General features: G+C 41.6%; 1 protein-coding gene across 6 annotated transcripts in view; it reads left to right on the forward strand.

Moving 5' to 3' along the window:
* The window catches only part of EXOC4 (exocyst complex component 4), a 421385-nt gene that overhangs the window by 190763 nt on the left and 208068 nt on the right, over nucleotides 1–22554 (forward strand). For all 6 annotated transcript variants that reach the window (XM_074828084.1, XM_074828085.1, XM_074828086.1 and 3 more), the window contains exon 10: nucleotides 7760–7856. In XM_074828084.1, coding sequence (XP_074684185.1) covers nucleotides 7760–7856 — 97 coding nt within the window. The remainder of the gene's footprint in view (nucleotides 1–7759; nucleotides 7857–22554) is intronic.

Below are 22554 nucleotides of genomic sequence, written 5' to 3' on the forward strand. Positions count from 1 at the left end.
AAATCTGTATTTCCATACCTTGAAGATGGTGTGCAGGTAATAACTATGTTGTTGATCTCCACATAATCAAGAACTTTTGGGAAGGACCGTAACATCTAAACTGCTTCCTTTTCTCCTGTAAGTTTGCTCTGATGCTCAGAGTAGAGGAGGTGGCATTGATTTGCAAGCTGTGTTGATTGCTTGATTGTTGTGTCTTCAAAGCCTATTTCTTTATTCTTTTTATGGTTGCATAGATTAACGTGAAGTGGCTCACTAGGAAAGGTGCTTTGATCACAGAGAGGTGCCGAAGAATTGTGCACTACGTGCCTGGAACCTGTTTAGCTGAAAAGTTTGCAGTCATGGAGAGATTAGTGAAGTTGTCCTGTACTAACACAGGGGATAGGAGGGGAAGAGAGCAAAGAGGGGAGGTTTGCCTGTGGTAATCATAGTTTTTGGGTGCTTGCTGTTTCTATTGTGACCACATTAATATTTCTTGGATGTTTTGAAAAGCGGTTTACTTATTAGCCAAATATCTTTGTGTCTGAAAAGTTTTTTGTCTGGTAGGTGTCTCATGGTTTAACCTGAGATGGCAAATAAGCTCCACACAGCTGCTCACTCCCTGGTGGGGTGGGAGGAAGAATCAAAAGGGTAAAGTGAGAAAACTCGTGGGTTGAGATAAAGACAGTTTAATCGGTAAAGCAAAAGCCACACCTGCAAGCAAAACAAAACAAGGGATTAATTCTCCACTTCCCATGGGCAGGCGGGCGCTCAGCCATCTCCAGGACATCAGGGCTCCATCACACGTAACGGTGACTTGGGAAGACAAACGCCATCACTCTGAACGTCCCCCCCTTCCTTCTTCCTCCCCCAGTTCTACAGGCTGAGCGTGACCCCGTATGGGCTGGGACATCCCTTGGGTCAGTTGGGGTCAGCTGTCCCGGCTGTGCCCCCTCCCAACTCCTTGTGCCCCCCCAGCCACTCGCTGGTGGGGTGAGGAGCAGAAGAGGCCTTAGCCCTGTGTAAGAGCTGCTCAGTGATAACTAAAACATTCCTGTGTTATCCACACTGTTTCCAGCACAAATCCAAAACATGGCCCCGCACTAGCCACCACAAAGAAAATCAACTCCATCCCAGCCAAAACCAGAACAGATGGATTTAAAGTGTATTGGGACTGAAGATGCACAAATCCGGGCTGGGCGAGGAGGGGATGGAGAGCAGCCCCAAGGAGAACAACTTGGGGGGGTTAGTGGATGGAAAAATTAACATGAGCCAGCAACGTGCGCTTGCAGCCCAGAAAGCCACCCGTGTGCTGGGCTGCACCCAGAGCAGTGTGGGCAGCAGGGCGAGGGGGGGATTCTCCCCCTCTGCTCCGCTCTCGGGAGACCCCCCTGCAGTGCTGGGTCCAGCTCTGGGGGCACCAACATCAGAAGGACACGCACCTGCTCGAGCGGGGCCAGAGGAGGCCACGAAGATGCTCGGGGGGCTGGAGCACCCCCCTGTGAGGACAGGCTGAGAGAGTTGGGGGGTTCAGCTGGAGAAGAGAAGGCTCCGGGGAGACCTTAGAGCGGCCTCCCAGGACTGAAAGGGGCTACAGGAAAGGGGGGAGGGACTCTTGATTGGGGGGGTAGGGATAGGATGAGGAGGAACAGGTTTAAACTAAGAGAGGGGAGATTTAGGTTAGATCTAAAGGAGAAATTGTTCCCTGTGAGGGTGGTGAGGCCCTGGCACAGGTTGCCCAGAGAAGCTGTGGCTGCCCCCTCCCTGGAAGGGTTCAAGGCCAGGTTGGACGGGGCTTTGGGCAACCTGGGCTAGTGGAAGGTGTCCCTGCCCATGGGAGGGGGGTTGGAGCTACATGGGCTTTAAGGTTCTTTCCAACCCAAACCATCCTGTGATTGTATGATGAAAAGCATTAAGACAGATACAGCTCTGAAACAATTAGGTAATGTGTTATGGTGCTCTGAAGTGACAGTGTAAGAAATTTCACCTTTTAAAAGTACTCTTACTAGAGATAGAGCTTTCCTTACAGTGTTGTTAAAAAAAAATAAATTACTTACTATGATTTTAAAAGGTGCAAGAAGCTTCTTATAACATGCTGAGCTACCTCCTCTCTGATGTCTTCATATCCTTCAAGGAACAGATCAAGAGAAGGAGTGGTGTGTGATTTTTCTTCAAGCATGATGTTGAGGAGTAAAAACTTTCATACAAATCTTGGACCTTTCTGGAGAAAATTGTTTCACTTAAAAAAAAAAAATCCAAACCCAAAACCAAAAACCCTAGGAAAAGGAAATATGAACATCATTACTGTCTCTGGTTTTTTTGTGGGTTTGTTTGTGTGGTTTTTTGTTTGGTGGTTGGTTTTTTTTTTTTATTTTCATGGTGGAGAAGTTATCTTGATAAATGAGGAAGTTGCAGGGTAAGTCTCACTGTGATCATTTTTTACAAATTAGGATCACGCTTTTTCTGTAGATATTGCCATCCCTGGTTATAGAAGTAACCAGAATTTCATTAATCGCAAAATTATGGATCAGGAAACTCCATGCAGTGTGTTCCGGGGTTTTGTCTTTAAATGAGGATCTACGAGTTGTATGATGGGGTGTATCTAACTTAAGCTTTGCCTTCAGTACTGTTTCAGTACACAAAATAGGTATAGGAATACCAAGAAGTTGTTTAATTAATTTGCAGAGCATTCTGAGAATTCTGAAGAACGCTAATATTTCGTGTTTCTATCGCGTGCTTCAGTATGTTTTCCATACGAGGTAAATAAAGGAAATCCAGGTATACCTCAAATTGTGGTGCCAACTCTGTGCTTGAGTTACTTCATAGCAGAAGAAACTCCCGTTTTTCTGGGAAGATCACTTCTGGGACAAGAAATCATGCCATTGTTCTTCTGAGAGCTGCTCTGTATGTAGATAACAGGATGTTAGCAGTAAACCTGGGATATCCATGATGAATACTTAAATTTTTAAAATACTGAGCAGAATGGAAAAGTTGAAGCAGTCTTAATGTTTGTTCAGACTTTAAACGCATGCAGAGATTCTAGCTTTCTTGGTAATCTAATGCCTTTTCATATTGAAGCATGACATTTTAGGCTCCATTTCAGAAACATTCAGCTGCGTTACTAATGGACCTGTCTCTGACTCCCACTTGCAGCAGTATTCAGGTGGGCACACTTCATTGCTAGCACAGCATGAGGATATCATTAACTGTTTGACAAATTTCACTTCACCTCAAAGTTTTTCTTTTTTTTTTTTTTTTTTTTTTTCTCTCATAATTTATTACTAGAGAGATTAAATCAGCAAGCTGGTGCTCTTAAGAAAGAACTGCTTCAACAATAGTACTTTCACAGAATCCCAGAATCATTCAGGTTGGAAAAGACCCTTGGGATCATCGAGTCCAACCATCAGCCCCACTCTACAAAGTTCTCCCCTACACCACATCCCCCAACATCTCATCCAAACGGCCCTTAAACACACCCAGGGATGGGGACTCCACCCCCTCCCTGGGCAGCCTATTCCACTCTCTGACCACTCTTTCTGGGAAACATTTTTTCCTAATGTCCAGTCTGAACCTCCCCTGTTGCAGTTTAAAGCCGTTCCCTCTTGTTCTGTCACTAATTCCCTGGGAGAAGAGACCAGCACCAACCTCTCTACAACGTCCTTTCAGGGAGCTGTAGAGAGTGATGAGGTCTCCCCTCACCTTCTCCTCCTCACACTGAACAGTCCCAGCTCCTTCAATCTCTCCTCACAGGATTTATTCTCCAGGCCCTTCCCCAGCTTCGTTGCCCTCCTCTGCCCTCGCTCCAGCCCCTCGAGATCTCTCTCGTATTGAGGTGCCCAAAACTGGACACAACACTGCAGGTGTGGCCTCACCAGTGCAGAGCACAGGGGGACTATCACCTCCCTGCTTCTGCTGGTCACACTAGTGCTGATACAAGCCAGGATGCTGTTGGCTTTCTTGGCCATCCGTTTCTGTTGCCTGTGAAAGTTTGGGTTTTTTTCCTAGTGCCTATGAAATGTGGCTATTGTGGTTTCTTGCCTTACACTAAAAAACCAAAACCAAAAAAACCCAAACTCTGCAACCCGAGTGAAGGATTTCTGTAGTGTGGCATTGCTGAAGCAATGGTGTATACTCGGTCCAGATGGTTATTGGAATGCTGTGTACATCGTGATGTTGTACATGGGTGAGCATGGATGGTTAGTCCCGTAGTCAGTGCTTATAGTGAGCTGTCATGGCAGTAAAGTTGAGCACTTACATACAGTTGAAACTCTTCAGTGCTCACTTGGAATTAGTTTTTACAGCTCTTTTTCCCTAATGAGGCGGATAGTTTTCTTCTCGTGGAGTCTGCTTGTACATTCGGGACACCCAGCAGTACAGCATTTGTGTGCTTAGCTGTTGTTTGAGAGATGATGCAAACTGCCTCTCTGATAATCATCTTGATAAGGAGTAAAAAACAACAAACCACTGGCCGTTTTGTCCACTCTTCCTTCACCTGCTACCTGCTTTCTGTGGGGCTGCCTGGTATTGATTTCTTTGGATGAATGATCATTCACCTCCCTGCAAGAGATGCTCTTGGTAGGAATCAATAAGAACGAGGTGTATTTTTATGTAGATGTATGTAGGTGTAAGAATGGTGTATTTTTGTGGAGATGCCTGTTGGCTCTCCAGCACAGGGTGTTACCTGCAGTGGAGGTATCATGTTGACTGATCAATGTAAATACACATTTCAGATCTTGATGTCGTCAGGGGGAATCCCCACCAGAGATTTACACTCAAATATACAGGCAAAGGCATCGTAAGTTCTCCCTTGCTTCCATTTGGGCTTTTTCCCTATATAACAAAACTTTGGTGATGTAAATGGTGGTAAATGGCAGCATCCATGTGTGCTGCAGCCATACACGACTGGAGCTGGGCTGCTGTCGGGCTGCAGCAACTTGATTCTGGGTCCGTCGAGGTACGGTGGCAACGTCAGGAGAGGTGAAGGTAAGAGGTGCAGCGCAGGCTGCTGGCATTAGCCAGAACTGTTGCAGTGCTGAGTAGTTGTTGGTATGTATGAGGCATCATCAGGAACAAGATTTACATCTCAGTGTATTTTTCAAGGTAAAATATTTAAATACAAACAAAATTACTTTTCCCCGTAGCTTACACCTACATGCAGAGCATTCGTTATTATTAATTGAAAGCCAAGAGCGGAGAAGATGTAAAAGCATATTTTTCTCTTGGTGCCAGTGTTCTGTTTTTCTCAAATCTCGCATAATATGGCCAAGCAGATAAGACAGATTGTTTTATTCCTTGCTATGGAGTTCATCCCAGTCAATAATATTGATTAGTGCAGGGTGACTTGTTGTAACAAGAATAACACTCCTTTCTTAATTTGAGTCTGTATTTCCTAGTTCATGCCTCAGTAGTTCATGCTTGGATGAATTCTTCAATAAGTCAGTTAAGATACAGACCCCACTGGAAATTGCAGGGTCTGACATTAATAGGGGAAATGAATAATTTTCTTTTCCTAGAAGTTGTGCCTCCTTTTTGCACGATTAAACTGTCACATTGTGCAAGTTAACTTTTTAAAATGCAAAATGAAATCCCTGAACTTTTTTTTTTTTTTTAAGAGCTACCTCTTTCTAATTACAATCAGTAAAGCTTTATGAACTCTCTTCTCAGCTGCTTCTTTGCACTTCCTGAGTCCTTCTGTTAGTGTAGGATTTATCATGAAGCTTCAAGTCCTAATGGGGCATTTGGGGAGCTGAGTCAGCTTGTGGAAATAATGCGACTACCAATATCCAGAGGATGTATGTGTGGATTTCCCACTCCACAGGGAATTTAATATTGTTCTTTTTTCTGGGGCACCGAAACAGTGTCTTTGAATCTACACCAGTGCTGTGAATTTTTGTACAAAACACTTCAGACCTGGAGGGACCATTTAGGGTATGGAAGGACTGGCACCAGTGACCCGCTGGGTCCTTGGACGTTGCTGTGAGGTTAACAGGAAGGTCAATTAAATCAAGTCTTCGAAGCTTTTTTTGTAGATTGGCTGCAGGTAATGGCCTAAAGCATAGAAACTTCACTTTGAAAAGAAGATTGGAGTCACTTACTCATCGCTTGTGTTCTTCCTCGTACACTTTCCAATTTGGAGACATTCTTCTTCTCGTTTCGAGGCAGACAGATGTCAGGGTCAAAAAATTCAATAATCTGCTGGTGGTGTTTTGATTTCAAGTACTTTGTCATTTTCCTGCCTATAAAGCTATCACAATAATGTGATTAGGTTCTGTATTTATTATTATTCAATCATTAAGGAGCGTTCACATGCAAAATGAAAAGAACTTGATAATATTTGGGATACACAGACTTTGCCTAAGTTTGTATTTTGGGTTATTTAAGGTTCTTAGCCAAAAAACTGACTTGATTAGGGTCACTTGTCAGATGATACCAGCAAGATGATGGTCTGTGCTTTGTGACGAGGTAGCATGACCAAAATACAAGGGATTACGTGCAGAATTGCTGCTGATTTCAGAATGAGATGATGCTGTCATTTGCTTATGTGTGGGGCATCTGTCTTCTTCTCCAGAAAAACGTTTTCTTCTGGAAGGGTAACAAGTGGGCTTTGTTGCTATCAGGAAACGGAAGCGTTTCAGGAGACTGAGATTTGTCCTCCTCCATTTTTTCTCTCTCAATATCCTAATTTAAAGTGTTTTGGTGTTAGGAGCTACCTGAGGAAGTGACTTTGGTTTGGATGTAATGACATGCAGGTGGGTGTTTTCATGCCACTTGAAGTCATGCAGTCTGGGCCTGAGGTGTATAAATAATGCTCTCTGAGCTTGTTTTACTATCAAGGAACGTGCCAAACTCAGCAAATTTATTTTTCCCATAGCTGAGAGCCTGTTTGTACGCAACTGGAACTGGAACGCAAATGGGATTTCTGCCAGGGAATTACAGGACTCGGTGTAGGACACGGGACTCCTGAGAGACCCCGTAAATGTAATAAATAAGTTAACGTGTCATGTCACAATCAAAACCAAGCTGCCTTCCAAGGGATTGAGTGGTGGCATCATTAGTCAGAGGTGCAGGAGCCTTCCATACAGCGATGTGGAAGCAGGAAAATTCAGTGAAGTGCTCCTGTTAAAACCCTTTCCAAGCACTGTGTGCTTGAAAAATACATGTTAGTCACATGGGCAAGACTTTGGGTGTTTATTACACAAGATGAAGGCCTTTGTGCTTTTGAGAAAGGATGATTTCAGTTTGTGCTGAAGTGCTGTGTGTTCAGTTTTGGGCCATTCCAATAGCTGCTAAAGTCACGGAAACTTCAGGCTGGAGGTTCCCATCTGGCAGTGGGGAAGAACTTGAAGAACCATGAGGCTCAAGTCCCTTAATGGGATCTGGGCATCTCTCATCTGTATGATAGGTGTCATGTTAGCACCTCCAGTCCACTACATTGGACTTCAGCCCAACTGATAAATTCATCTGATGTGGCTGGGAAACAATTCTGCAGTTGTAACTGGGTCCTGTGCTGTAGGAGACCTGCACTTACCAGTCTTTCTGTAATACTGTCGCTAACTAGGGGAAGAGGAGCCTAAAGCAGTGTCTGAATACTGTCTGTATTGTTCCTGTTGCATTAGGAGTACTTCCTCTGAGCAGAAAGAGGATAGAAAGGGTGTATCTTCACATTAATTACTGATCTTTCACAGACTTTACAGACAGACCTAAATGTTTAATTATTACTTACTAGCTAAGAATCAAGAGATGTTCAGATCTGTTAGACAACGTATTTCATGTTATTTTCCAGGAGGACCAGATGATAACTTAATTGAAGGTGGCGGATCCAAGTTTGTCTGCAAACCAGGAGCCAGGAACATTACCATCATCTTTCATCCCCTCCTCAGGTAAGTAAGACTTTCTATATATTTCTACAGGTGCAAAGAATTAGAATAAGTAGAATTAACCTTCTTTCTTCATGGCTACGCTGCCACTTCTGAGATAGCATCCCACAGCAATTGGCTTGCTGTAAAGTTGTTGCTGTGCACACGTGTAAAAAGTAATCACTAGTTGAGCTTGTTGCCAGTGCTCTTTAATCTTTTCCAAAATTAACTAGCATACCAAGTGGGTTTGCTTGCCTGGGTGACCCCATTTCATTGAACAGTGTAATTTATTATTGACCCAAGCTGGGAAAAGTTTAGTTGCAGCCTGTCACAAATTGTTTATCACTGACTGTCCATTATGCTTATTAAAAAGTTAGAAGGATACTTTATGAACTGCAAGGTAAGTTCATTCTTTGATAAAACAAGTATGGTCTGTGGACTGCAAATTAAATGTCTGATCTAAAGTGCCATACCAGTTACTAAAATCTTCACAGCGCATCACGGACTGCTGGAACTTTAAAACAGAGCAGGTCTATAATAAGCCTTTTCTCACCAAGTCATTCACCTCTGATACTTTAATTTTGCTCTTTTTACTTTGCAATCTAACAGTTCGTCATCTTAGTTTTGCCAGAATTAAATAATGTTTTTCTCGGTTCAGGTCAATCTTCCACCTCTGCTTTTTCCTTGCTGGGTTTCCCTTTATCATCAGACATGTCCTTCCCCATTTGGTGTTAGAACCTTTAGAGAGCATTTCCCTCCTTGGCTCTGTTTGTATTACTCACTATCATGAGGCAACAGGGTATGTCTCTCAGATGCTAAAAGCAAGCAGTAGTAAAATAGTAATAAAAAGTAATTGGAATCTGATCCCCTGGGGAAGGAATATCCTGACTGACGTCTTGGTAGCTGAGAACTGTGGTCATTTGTGACTTCTCAGGACTTAAAAATGCCAATGGAAAGTGTATGAATTCCTTTAAATTTAGATTTCTGATGTCATGACACTAGATATCGGAATAATCTTGAGAACAGCACCTGTTGTGAGGACATACTGAGATTTATTACAGTGTTTAAGATCTTCCCTTGAAAAGGGGGTTGTCTACGTCGTATACTCTTCATTTATTGCTAGATGTCCATAATGAAATGGATTTCATAAGCATATTTTGTTTCAACCCCTGTCTCTCTTAAACAAAAGAAATATGCTAAAAAAAAAAATTTGCTACAGCATAATTTGTAGATTTCAGCCACTTTATTATGAGAAAAGATGTACGATGGTCAAGATGCAGTATGCTATTCAAGATATGACCACTATGATATGGTCGTCAATCTCTTAATCTTTAATGAATTTACAGGCTTCTTTCAAGCACAGGTGGTGATGCTCTTATTTTTATTGATGAGATACTTCACTTTGATGTAGAAACTGGTGAAAATACTTCTTTCTATTTGCCTTTCTGCTTAATTTTTCCCTCTTTTTTTGCCATCCGAGTCAAACACGAGTGCTCTGCTTTAAATAGCACTTCTCACAAACACTTCACTTTCATTACCAGCTTGCAAGATAGGCAGTAGAAATAATTTGCCTCATAAAAAATAATTGCATCAAGATGAAGGTATCTGCGTACAATATATTTTTCATGCCAACCATCTGCAACATCTTAACTTCCTTGCATTGAGTAGTTCATCAATAACTGCACGAAGAGAAGGAAAGTATTCCGTGACCCAGCTTACCCTTTTCTCACTGCAGAATGGGGTGAATTTGGGTGGAGGTGAAAACTGTAGAAACTATTTAAATGTGATTTTACCTACTTTAATGATGGACAGAGTAAATGCTTGAGTCCTTGCTGTCTTAAATTTAACTTGTGATTTTCAACTTGGGCGTGTGCGTGATGCATGGGGTATCTGGGATGACCATAGGACTGGATTTCTTTTGCTGATAATAATTCCCTACAGGGAATTCTGTTCCTGATGGGAGCCGATAGCAATGACCTGTGCTACCATTAAACTGGCTTTACCCATTGGCTCCTGTTAAAATTTGCTGTATAATGCTGTCTGTGGTTGTACAATGCTGAATATGGTGGATTTGCTAAAATATTGACATTTGCAATAATTTCTAGCACATCGTCTTATGTGTGCATTCCTTGTTGGTTAGGTCTTTGTTGCCCTTTTCTAGACATTATTGTATTAAGTGTCAAGCTCTCAAGAAGGTAATTGCTGCAAAGGTGTGAAGTTTTCACTTGCTTTATTTTCCATTTGTTGTCGAGGTTCTTTATGGCCTGCCTCAATCATCTTTCATTGATGTCACTTGTACAGACTTGAATCTGTTTTGAATTCAAAATGATCAATATTTTATTTAGAAGGTTTTGGTTTTGGTTTGGGTTTTTTTTATCAAGTTCACATAAATACGTTGACAGAGAAGTTTTAGCACTGTATGGGCTAGCTGATTTTATTAGGAAGCTGAGTGCTTCTAAAAGTATTAAGCTAACTGGATCACTGAGAAACCAGGCACTGGCATGATGATTTAAAGCCTGAGCATCGCATTAAGTGATGGCTTTAAAATGTAATTCAGCACAGTAATGTTAGGTGGAGAGTTGTAACCAGAGCATTCATATTCATCGGTCTGAATTCCTCTTTTTTTGTGCTTCTGATATGAAAAGTGTCATTGTCTATCACATCAGAGAATTGCACAATCACAGCGTTAAGTTTCCTGGTTATAATGGCCTTTTTTTTTTTGAGCCTTTTTTTAGAGCCTTTTTTATTTACAAACTGAGGTTGAGCTTGGCTCCACATCCTTTTGAAGAACATAGAGTCAGCAAGCTTTCAGGGGGCTGTGAATTAACCCCCATATCTCCAGTAACAAAAGTTTGTTTAGAGAAGGTCTGAACTTATAAAGGTGGAAAGTGTAAGGGCAAATACATACAAATGGTTTGCAAGGTCTTTCTTCCCTCAAATTCAGTTAGAGCAGCAAGCCAGGGTTGGGAAGTGAGATGTTATGTCATTTGGGATGTGGGTCCCTAATTTCCACTAGGACAATTGAGACACACCAAGCCCCAGATTAATTACCAGGATTTAATGACACCACCACACACGTAATAAATGGATAGTGAATTTTTGGAAGACAAGTGGGTATTCTAGCAGAGGTGATTCCTGGGAATAGATTTTACTAACTACATATGAAAACTAATTGCACTTACAAATTGAAGAGGAATACACATCTGATTTTCCTTAATTACATATTGCGGGAGGTGTCAAAGTATAAAAGTTACCAAAATAGTCCAGTTGCTTTCTTCATCCTTCACTGCTAACCAGCATCTGCTTGGATCGTGAAAGCGCTGGTGTTACTGGTCTGTGGACTAACCTCTCCCGTTGGAGGAAGGAAACATGCGGGACCAATAGTGAAGCCTTTACACTGTGGAATATTGAACAGCCTGAGTGATGTCTGTTGTAACATTTGTTTGGTGGGGATTTTTTTTTTTAATGTTTATTTGTTTCAGCTGGCATTTGAAAGGCACTTGGCTCTTCAGGGTAATAATCATTTTACATATGCTTTATAGAGTATGTTTATTACCAGACAATTGAAGAACAGATGTCTGCAGTCTTGAGGCTTCAGGGGGAGGGACAGGAGGGACCAGAGATGGAGGGGATGATGGCGTTTGGAATCGTGAAAGCCCCGCTGATGCTAACTCAGTTGAACATTGTTTGGATATTGGGTATGAAGGCCGCGAGGGTATCCAGTTATTAATATCAGCCACACTTCATTAAGATCAAGGAGCAATTAAAAGGGTTGTAAGATGGAAGAGAAAGCAAAGTGTTCATTGATTCGGAAGAAGCAGTCGCTTCTTGAGCAAAATTGTGTCCTTGTGAAGAAGTGGACTAGAGAGGGTAAATGGACTTGGCACCCTCCACCTCTCTGTCGAATGGGCACTGTCTGTCTTGGGGGGATCTTCCCTTTGCCAGGTGGGAAGGACTACACCGTGCCACTAATCTCTGCCTCTGATTTCGAAGTCTGGAGAGTAAGAAAGTGAAAAACAAAGTGTTGATTTATTAGAGTACCAAAAAGAAAGAAAGAAAAAAAAAATGAGAAGGAAAGGCAAAATTACTGATTTGACTGTGCTGATGTTGTTTGAGATGCGAAGACTAAAGTTTAACGCTCAGGTGTGTGCGTGGTCCAAGGCACTGCAAAGTTTGCTTGTTCTCGGTATTTCAGATTGATCAGAGTGGGGGGAAGAGAGCAGGTAATAATTTGACATTTTAATTTAACAGTTAAATGATTATGCTCATTTATACTGGTCTCCGTCATTTAAAGCAGTAGCTTTTCACTTGATAGCATTTTTGGAATTTCCTGTTTCTTCCAGTTATGTTAGTGCTAATAAAAGAGTGATTGCTCTTTCAATAAATAAAATAAATGCTTTAGGGAATAATCAAGGAGGATAGTAATTTACTTTTGCTGCCTATTGATACCAGCATGTTCCTCACCAACTGGTAGCAATCAGCTCTGAACTGCTGAAGGTCACGTTTCAGACTCCACCCGTAACCTGTCCTTGGGGGGTGGTGCAACGTACAGAATGAGTGCATACACATGGGTGCATATGTATTAGCAGTGATGTTTTAGCTTTCCCTGCTTGGGGAATAATCGTGTCAAGCTTCTATTTAATTCTGGATATGTCAAGGTAAAAGGTACTGTATGTAGAATTTAAATCCTCTGTTTATTTTGAAAACGTTGGGAGGGGATGGCAAAGTTGTCATCGGTTCCTCTGGGGCATCTAAGTCCTTTGGTCTTTGTGGGCATCAGCTGATGGTGCAGCTGAGCAGTGTTTATAACCACCTAACTGTGACTGAGGCAAAGCTGTGTGGCTAACTCAGAACCCGTGTGTACCTCACTGATAATCCCTTTTATTTGTACAGCTGTAATAATAAACAACTCATTTGATTTTAAAATACGCTGTAGTATCTTGTGGTTGTGTGCTATAAAATGACTATTTGATAATATAGGGAATGTGTTATTTGGGAAGCAAAAGGAGCGTGAAAATTAGATTAGTTCATTAGTTACATATAGTATGCTTAGACTATGTTAAATGTTATCAAGTAGGTTAAGAAAAATAGGTGCTATTTTATCAGTCAAAGGGGTATTTATTATTATTAAAGGAGATAGAAAATGTCAAATAATCTTAAGGCACAGACAGTGCTAAATAATGAAAGCTGATGTCTCTAGCTTTCTGAAATCAAACCTAAAATACTTGATTTTAGAGAAATCGATAAAACCGACTTGAGCTGGCAAAGGGAACTTCCACTATTGACTGCTTAAAGTTTGTATTTCAGACTGAATAATATTCAGAGGAGAAGGGGTTAAGTAAAAAAAAAAACAGTCCGAGATGCTGTTATGTACACAGGAAAACACTAGTTGCAAACTTTTAAAATCAGTGACCCCCTAAAAATATAACCATCCAAATTCCATGAATACTCGTTTTTAAGTCTTACATTCAGACATATCCCTTATCTGCAAAGAGAGGGAAAAAATATCACTTAGTTAATCTAAATCTTGCTTTTGCAAGGTAGGCAATATCTTCCCTTGAGAGGGGGAAGCTCTGGAGGCAGGGAGATGGTGCCTCTGCAGTGCGGGGAGACAAACGGGGCTCAAATCAGGAGATCTCGACTCCTGCTTCTCGTTACGGTGCCGGTAGTCACCGTGATGCTTAATATTGCCATCTTTATTTTGGAATCGTTAATACTCGTCCTTCAGTGTGACAGATGCTTGATGCAACTTCTCATACACTCGCTGTTTACTTCAATTGACCTGAATCGAAATCTTAAGGGAGCAATTTGACACCCACCTACTGATTTTTTTTCTCCCCCTGGTTTAATGAGTGTTTAGAAGACATTTAGTTGACGAGTCCCTTGCTGTTGACATTTAGTACTTTATATCTGTCAACAGCGGGAATGAATGTTTCTTGCAGGCGAATCCTAACTCTTTTCTCTTTGACAAGCTCTCATAAAGTCTGCGTCGCTGAATTATAAAGACACACTTCAGAAAAGCTTGTTGTTGTGACACTGCTAAGAAAAGGTTTAGTTCTGACTGAGGCCATCACAGAAACGGGGCACATGCACGGGAATGGGATGGGGAACAGCTTCATATTTTGTGCTTTTTTTTCCCCGATGCTTTATGAGGACTGACAGTCTTACTGTGTGTGTCTGATTAAAGATGACAGTTTATAAAAACCTTAAGGTAAGGCTGTTCATTTTCGATGACAGAAAATAAAGCAATCCCCCCGCTACCTCCCACACAAACAAAAACTCTTACACGCCAAAAAAACTCTTAATATGTGATGCATTGATTTTATATTGTCTGTCAGAGAATGTGCTTCAGCAGATCAGTCAAGTTTTGAGTTTTCAAACATGCTTCATCCATACGGAAAATCAACAGCCTGTCAGAAATTTCACATGTCTCCAGCTCCTCCTTTCCTTCAGATGAAATACAACCTGAAGGAACATAGAAATTTTGACATTTGCAAGAACTTAGGCTGAATAGCTGAAAACAGTGTTAATTCAATTCCATGTTAATGAATTACTTCCAAGCCATATTATGCTCGTCAAGCCAACAAAGTAGTTTTAGCTCATTTCTTAATGGAAGCGCTGCTTAAGTTTAGTTCTAGCATTTAACTCAAGTTCTCATGGAGCAGGATTAAGGTTCCCCATATTACTGAACACTATTATTTTTATTATACTGTAAGTAGAGATTGATGAAGTCATATGAGTTTTCAGTGACGTACTTATTCCTTGTGAATATTGCATCACAAGGCCGGAGTCATGTCTTAGTAGAATAGTTCAGTTGGAAGGGACCTACAGTGATCATCTAGTCCAACTGCCTGACGTCAGGGCTGACCAAAGATTAAAGTATGTTATTAAGGGCATTGTCCAAATGCCTCTTAAACACTGGCAGGCTTGGGACATCCACCACCGATCTAGGAAGCCTTTTCCAGTGTTTGACCACCCTCTCGGTGAAGAAATGCTTCCTAACGTCCAGTCTGAACCTCCTCTGGTGCAGCTTTGAACCATTCCCATGCGTTCTGTCACTATCCCAGGGAGAAGAGCTCAGCACCTCCTTCTCCACGTCCCCTCCTCAGGAAGCTGTAGAGAGCCACGAGGCCACCCCTCAGCCTCCTTTTCTCCAAACTAGACAAATGCAGAGTCCTCAGCCGCTCCTTATAGGACATTCCTTCCACCCTCTCCACCAGCTTTGTTACACTTGTCTGATGCATTCAAGGACCTTCGCATCCTTCTTAACTTGTGCAGCCCCGAACTGCACACAGTATTCAAGGTGAGGCTGCACCAGCACTAAATACAGCGGGACTGACAGCAAGGCAAGCCTTGGGTAGATCTTCTCCTCTGGTTCTTGCCCAAAGAGATGGTGAACATGGCTGGTGGACATGAATTAAGAAGTTTGCAAAAAGTGCTGATTTCAGACTGCACGAAGAACAATCATGGGTTTTCCTGCAGTTAAAGGAGTTGATGTTGGACTGGAAGAGGGTTATTTTTGATTTTTTGATTTTAACATGGACAAAAGCCAGCACATCTTGTACATGGACCTGTGAAATTATTGTTAATCTATCTGGTGTTTTACTAAGTCTAATCAAAATAAAAAATTATTAGTATACTTCTGGTGAAATTACAATAGAGTTATAAAAATCTGGATTTATAGACCAGATTATCAAGTTATTACTAATTCTCTTAAATATTTTAATTAAAAAATAAAATAGCTGAGTTTATTCTGCCCATGACGGTAAATGGTTAGTGATCTCCATGTCTTTTTCTCAACCTACAAGCTTTTCCATCTAATTTTCTACCCACTGTCCTGTTAAAGAGGGGGAGTGAGAGAGCAGCTGGGTGGGGGACTAGCGGATGGCCAAGATCAGTCCACCACAAGAAGCTACTCTGGTCTTCCCAGGGTCTTAAAGATGCCAGCAAATCTGTGGAGCAGTCCTAAAAAGGAAGAGGATAAACTGGACGAAATTCATTTTAGTGGGGCTTGTCCCATGCCAGGTCTAGTCTGGGGAATTCCTCTTACATTTCTCACATCATGTCACTGGACCAAATAATTTTTACGTCGGAGTGTTTCCTTACCCAAAAGCCAAAGCCTGAGAAAGACAACTCCACTAGCACATTTTCCACGCCCAAACACTTAAAAAAAAAAAAAAAAAAAAAAAAAGAAAGAAATCTGTGTTTTTCCTTAAGAGAATAATATAGCTGAAATTTTTTGGCTTTCTTTTAGCTCTGTTTCCATGAAAACCTGTGTCTGGTAGCTAACATCTAGGTAATTTTACAGTTTTACAAGGGTGTGCTCAGTTGTAAGTATTCATATGATGTCTGCAAATTTGTTTGGCAAAAAAAAAAAAAAAAAAAAAGGAAACCCAGTTCTTTTTTCCATTAATCCACACAACCTCTCCAACAGAAAACTTGCAGGCAGCCTCACTGACTGACGGATTTGCTGCCCGTGCTTTACCCAGGCAGACAGGTGAATTGGTTCAGATTATTGTAGCAGGGACCTGGAAGGTGAGTCAGGGCTTGCAAAATGCAGAGCTTGCCTTCAAAAGAAACTTGAATCTTGTGTGAACTCAAACTGGCTGTAAATTCTGATCGCCTGATGGCAGCTTGTTAGCAGGATGGGTGCAAGAAGTTGATTAGAGATGGTGAGCAACCTGCCTTTGTTACCAGGTCATCTTTTCAGATTGCAACTGAGACTGAAGGAAAGGAGCTGGTGTAGTTGAAGCATCACAAAAATTTTCACTTCTTTTATTTTTAGTTTTTTAATTTTACTAATTATATGTTAATCTGTTATACAGAACATTCTGCAATATTTGTAGGTGTTATGTTCATGAAATGAGAGATTAGATATGATTGAAATGAGTCTTACATACATTGAAGTTTAGAGGTTTTCATTTTTCTTGTTTCATTTCCTTTCTCCCCACTCCCACCAGAAGCATGAGCATGTGGTACTTAAAAACCTGTTGGTCAGAAAAGTATTTAGCAAAGCTGAAAGGGAAGAATGGATCCATTTATTTAATTTAACCATCTCAAGTACAAAATGACTTAATCTCAGAGTGCTTTAAGGAACCTGAGTTGCACCCTGCGATGCATATTGAATGCTTTGGCTTACCAGATGCTATAAATCTCTTCAATCACAAGGTGAGATTGTGCCATGCAGGAGCTAGTACCTTTCTAGCAGCTCATTTGGCATTGGGGAATGAACTTCCACAGCAGCTACTTGCTTTAATAGCACCAGCTTTCATTTCAAATATAGCGAGTACTACTGTGACGCTGAAAAAAAAAAAAAAAAATCTGTAAAGGAACAGAAGAACTCACAAGACAAAAATAGAAAAGCATCCTTCATTTTCATTGTGGAAGAAAAGGGAAAAAACTTGACAAATTCTAAGTTTGTAATCTGTCTATGGAAGCTGTTCAGAAAATACATTAGTGAGGGTTTTCCCTGAATATAATAGGGGAAATCCAAGGATGAAAACCCAGTGTGGCTGAAGTCCAAGTTACAGTATTATGGCCCTGAAAAATTTTGGAGAGTGCGCGTGGTTACTTTCATAAAGCTTTTTGAGTTTTCATTTGAAATACAGGAGACCTGTTTCTTGATGAAAACAAAAAAGATGTGTCTTTATGGCCACAAAGATGATCAAGGGCCTGGGAAGCCTATCGTATGGGGAAAGGCTGAGAGACTTGGGTTTGTTCAACGTTGAGAAGAGAATGCTTAGGGGAGACCTTATCACCATGTTCCAGTATTTAAGGGGTGGCTACAGAGAAGATGGAGACTCCCTTCTCACAAGGAGTCACGTGGAAAAGACGAGGGGTAATGGGTACAAGTTACTCCTGGGGAGATTCTGATTGGACACAAGAAGAAAAATTTTCACAATGAGAACGATCAGCCACTGGAATAATCTCCCCAGGGAAGTGGTGGATTCTCCCACACCGGACACTTTTAAGATTCATCTGGACAGGGTGCTGGGCCACCTTGTCTAGACCATGCTTTTACCAAGAAAGGTTGGACCAGATGATCCTTGAGGTCCCTTCCAACCTGGTATTCTGTGGTTCTATAATTCCGTATTTTGTATTTGCTGTTAAAAGTGAAGATATAAAGACTAGAATGACAATGCTTTTTGGACCCCATTTCCCCCATAGAGCAATTAGAGGAACATGCATATTAAAGGAAAGAGTTTTAATTTTTTATCATTATTATTTTTACATAAGTGTTGTGTTGTTTAGCTAAAGGGTCTTCTGGGAAAAGCCTTTGGTAGTAAACCAGAGTTCCCTTAGTGTTGGACCACTCATGTTGGAGCTCTCTGCTTTGTATTTTATCGAGTTTATTCTTGCTAGGTTTTTTCAAAGCTATTTAAAACCTTATATACAATTTAAAATTTTGTAATTTGGGGAAACCATAGCTGTTATCCCAGTTGGAGCACAGAGGTGAATTTCAGTCTCCTTCAGGGATACTAAAAGGGACAAAAAGATATTTTCAGAGTATTTAAATTTCATCTGTGATTTCAAACAGTGAAATCTGAAATGCTTGTTTCAATGTTACCCTCTTCTGTTTGCTAAGCAGAGCTAAAAATAATGGTTTTGAAGTTACTTCACCAGTAATCTGCATTTTCCCATTCTGATAAGTTCTGTCATGGGTATTACATTGCGGGACCCTCGTTTATTCCTGTTTTATAGACCAGGTTATTTGGTCCAGACATATGAGATGTGGCTGCACAACCACTTGCAGGGTTTTCATGCTGCCCCAAAGGCAAAAAGAAAGTCCTTGTAGCACCGTAGGAGGTGCCTTGCAGGGAAGTCAGCCCACAGAAGAACATGTTTTTCAGACACCAGATCATACACAGAATAGTTTTTTGGTAGAATATTCATGAGGCGTTTAATTTTAAATTCTGCTAGTGTTTAGAGATCTGCAGAATAGCCATTAAATAAAATTTGCAGGAAAGAAGTTGGCCTTTATTTTGGTTATTTTGGGTCCCAGGTGTCTTGAATACCGGATAGATTAGCAGTAATTGCACATTGTGTAATACCACTGCTAAGCACTTCTGTAGCTCCTTTCGTCTGATAACTTCCAAGCTTTTCAGAGGCATCAATTCATTAACACCTCAGCGTGAAATTGCTCTGTACGTGAAAATCCTGGTTATGTGGCTGCCAGGGATGAAGCCGTTGCGGATGAAGCATCGAGTTGAACAGTCATAAATTCTGTGCAGGTTTGGAATAGGTGGAACAGAACTGAAAGTCATAAATTCCCACTGTTCTTAAGGTCCAGATTTTCCATTTTATTTTAACTTTGTCTCTCCAGGTTGTTTTTTTTTCTAAATTGATTTCTTCTGGGAGGTTCAGCAGCTTGGTGACAGCTTAGTTGAGCTCTGAGAGTCCTTCCATAGCCTGGTAGCAACAGCTCTGCTGCCTGCTCATACTTGGGTGATTTAGTCAACTTCTACTTGGGTGATTTAGTCAACTCTGAGGACTACATCTAGCACAAGGTGGTATGAATGCCTTGTGCAAGGTTCAAGCAGCTTTCTTCTCATCATTGCTTTCCTTGAAGTCAGATTCTTCTGCTGGCTTTGAAAATGGGAATATTCTTTCTGGAGACCATGTCTGAAATCTAAATGAAATGCTGGGAGCCTCTTAGCGCAGCGTTGGTGACCCCACTCCCATGGGGTAGGAGCAAGCCCCAGTAGAATTGGTCTCAGACCATGTGTGTGACGCCATTTAATCACTTCTGCCTTTGCTTCCTTCTCTGTAAATTGGAGATAACTCTCACTCCACACTACAGTTCAGTAATTTGTGATCTGTAGATGAATGGCACTATCAGACACCTGACTCTGGCTGTTTTGTGGTGCAGGTTTTATGGACGGTTAAGTGCTTCTGCACTCAGGGAAAGGCATGAAAAGGAGAGTACGAAGCTGCGTTTTTATCGAGGTGGACTCTAGTGAATCACAGCTTCTCAAAGTGTTATGGATGTTTATTTGAGTATATGGACACTAGTAAATAGTTTTTTCCTGGAGAAAATCCAGACAGTGACATATCACCTGGAATACCATTTTTGAAATGGACTTTTAGGTGCAATTGCTGCTCATGATAGTGGCATCTTGAGATCTCAGGAGCCCAGTAGGACCAGTTAAGGCCGTTGCCTTAGTTCTGTCTGTACCTTCAGATTGGTTGGTTTCTGGGTTTTTTTGGTTTTGCTGTGGAAATGTTACAAAATAACAGAAGCTAACAGCATCTCTTTTTTTTCTAGTCTTTATCGTGACTTAAGAACCAATCTTCACAGTAATACTTAAAACTAAAGGAGTAGTACCAGGGATGCTAAATGATGTGATAATGCCTCTGAACACAAAAGCACTTCTTTTTATTTAGGTTTTATTTTGGCTGCCCCAGTTGATTTATCATAGGATAAAAAGCCTACAGAGAAAGCAGTGTACTGGCAGTGCTGTGTATACTGTAAAACATAATGTTGATCAGGTTCTGACTGAAGCTCTTAGTGGCTTAAATAATTTTTGGTGACTCTTTTCAGTAAACTCATTATCTCTGCAGTAACAGTAAGAGAGTGAGCGTTTTCAAAGTTTAAAAAAAAAAAAAAAGTTTACATTCCATAAGGTCAAATAACATTTCTAAACAAGTGCAGATCCCTCAAAAATTGTCTGTTCCTTGATTTTGGGACACCCAAGTTGATAATTTTTAGTCCTGAGCCACGTAGCTCATAACTGTATGAGCTTCACTAAGGCCAAATGCCGGGTGCTGCCCTTGGGCCACAACAACCCCCAGCAGCGCTACAGGCTTGGGGAGGAGTGGCTGGAGAGCTGCCAGTCAGGGAGGGACCTGGGGGGGTGATTGCCAGCCGGCTGAACAGGAGCCAGCAGTGTGCCCAGGTGGCCAAGAAGGCCAATGGTATCCTGGCTTGTATCAGCAATAGCGTGGCCAGCAGGGACAGGGAAGGGATCTTGCCCCTGTGCTTGGCACTGGTGAGGCTGCACCTTGATGAGTGGGTTCAGTTTTGGGCCCCTCACTACAAAAAGGCCATTGAATGACTCGAGCGTGTCCAGAGAAGGGCAACGGAGCTGGTGCAGGGTCTGGAGCACAGGTGTGATGGGGAGCGGCTGAGGGAACTGGGGGGGTTTAGTCTGGAGAAGAGGAGGCTGAGGGGAGACCTCATTGCCCTCTACAACTACCTGAAAGGAGGGTGCAGAGAGGGGGGATGAGCCTCTTTAACCAAGTAATGAGGATAAGACAAGAGGGAATGGCCTCAAGTTGTGCCAGGGAAAGTTTAGACTAGATATTAGGAAGCATTTCTTTGCAGAAGGGGTTGTTGGGCATTGGAATGGGCTGCCCAGGGAGGTGGTGGAGTCCCCATCCCTGGAGGTGTTTAAGAGTAGGGTTGACATAGCACTGAGGGATCTGGTGTAGTTGGGAACTGCCAATGTTAGGTTAACGGTTGGACTAGATGATCTTCAACATCCTTTCCAACCTAGATGATTCTGTGATTCTGTAGCTAGTTCAGTGCACACAAGACATAACTGGTCTGCATACAAAGAAAAATTGGAGACCTTCTAGAAATAACACTAAATACAACAAGAAGGGAGAAATATTGGGAGGCATCAGATGTGGTTCTCTTCTATTAGGTCTACAGAGCTCTCAGAAGAAAGTCACCATTCTGCTGGTTTTGGCGGAGGATGAGTGACAGCCACGGAGAGCCGTGGTCTGGTGGATGGCCAGAGGGTGGAGAGATCACAGCACAGAACATCAAAACTGCTGCACAGAGTAGGAAAATTTAAACGGTCTGAAGTTTTATAATATTACAGGCAGGAAATAAAACCATCCTCTTCTGCTACATCTTTACAAAAGGTGGAGACGAGTCTTCAGTCTAGAATCGTTCTTCATTTTCTTTTACAGGGCTGTGCAGTTTATCACTGCGATCCATTCCTCATTGTGAAAGTCATCCCTCTTGATACATACCATATAATTGGTTTTAATGAAAATGGGTCTTGCGATTCACTCTGAAAATCAAACTGGGCCTGCATCACATGCAAATCGTTAACTAAATTGTTTTTTTAAAAAATAATAAAATGTAATTAATTGCAAGGAATCTCTAGATTGCTAGTTGCTGTCTTTTCTTAACATTGATATTTCGCTCTCTCTCCTTTGCCTGGCTCCTAAATTACTGTTTCATCTCCTGCCCAGGCAGCATTATTCCTAGTTCTTCATGACACTTTGAGTATTTGGGAGTATTTTCTGCTTCCCATTCATCCGGGTCAATCTTTGTTCTATGTAAGAGGTGCCAAACTAGTTGCCTGTATGATCTGCTGATAAAAAAGTTCATCCAGCCTCCCTGCTCAGCTGCCTTTTTCCCCAAAGTCCCCACTGTTGGCATGTGTCCGGTCACACAAGAGGTGTTTCCATTCCAGCCGTGTGAAATGCACATTTTTTGTTGTCTGATGGGAGGGGAATTGCCATGTGTGTCCCTCAAGAGCCTCCTAAAGAAAATGTTTTGCACCTCTTCCATATTAAAAAAACAAATAGAAGTTGTCAAGGACGGAGAACTATTGTTTGAGTAAGCAGAATGCATACTTACTATCAGTTTTAGATACGCCCAGGCCAATAGTTAAGTGCTTTTTTTCTGGTTGGTTCGATGAAAAGCAGTAATGGGTTTAATTGCTGGTTGTCATTTGTAATGCAGTATGTGCAGTATTAGAGTTAT

Source organism: Strix aluco, chromosome 5 (assembly GCF_031877795.1).
Source record: "Strix aluco isolate bStrAlu1 chromosome 5, bStrAlu1.hap1, whole genome shotgun sequence".
Classification (NCBI taxonomy): domain Eukaryota; kingdom Metazoa; phylum Chordata; class Aves; order Strigiformes; family Strigidae; genus Strix; species Strix aluco.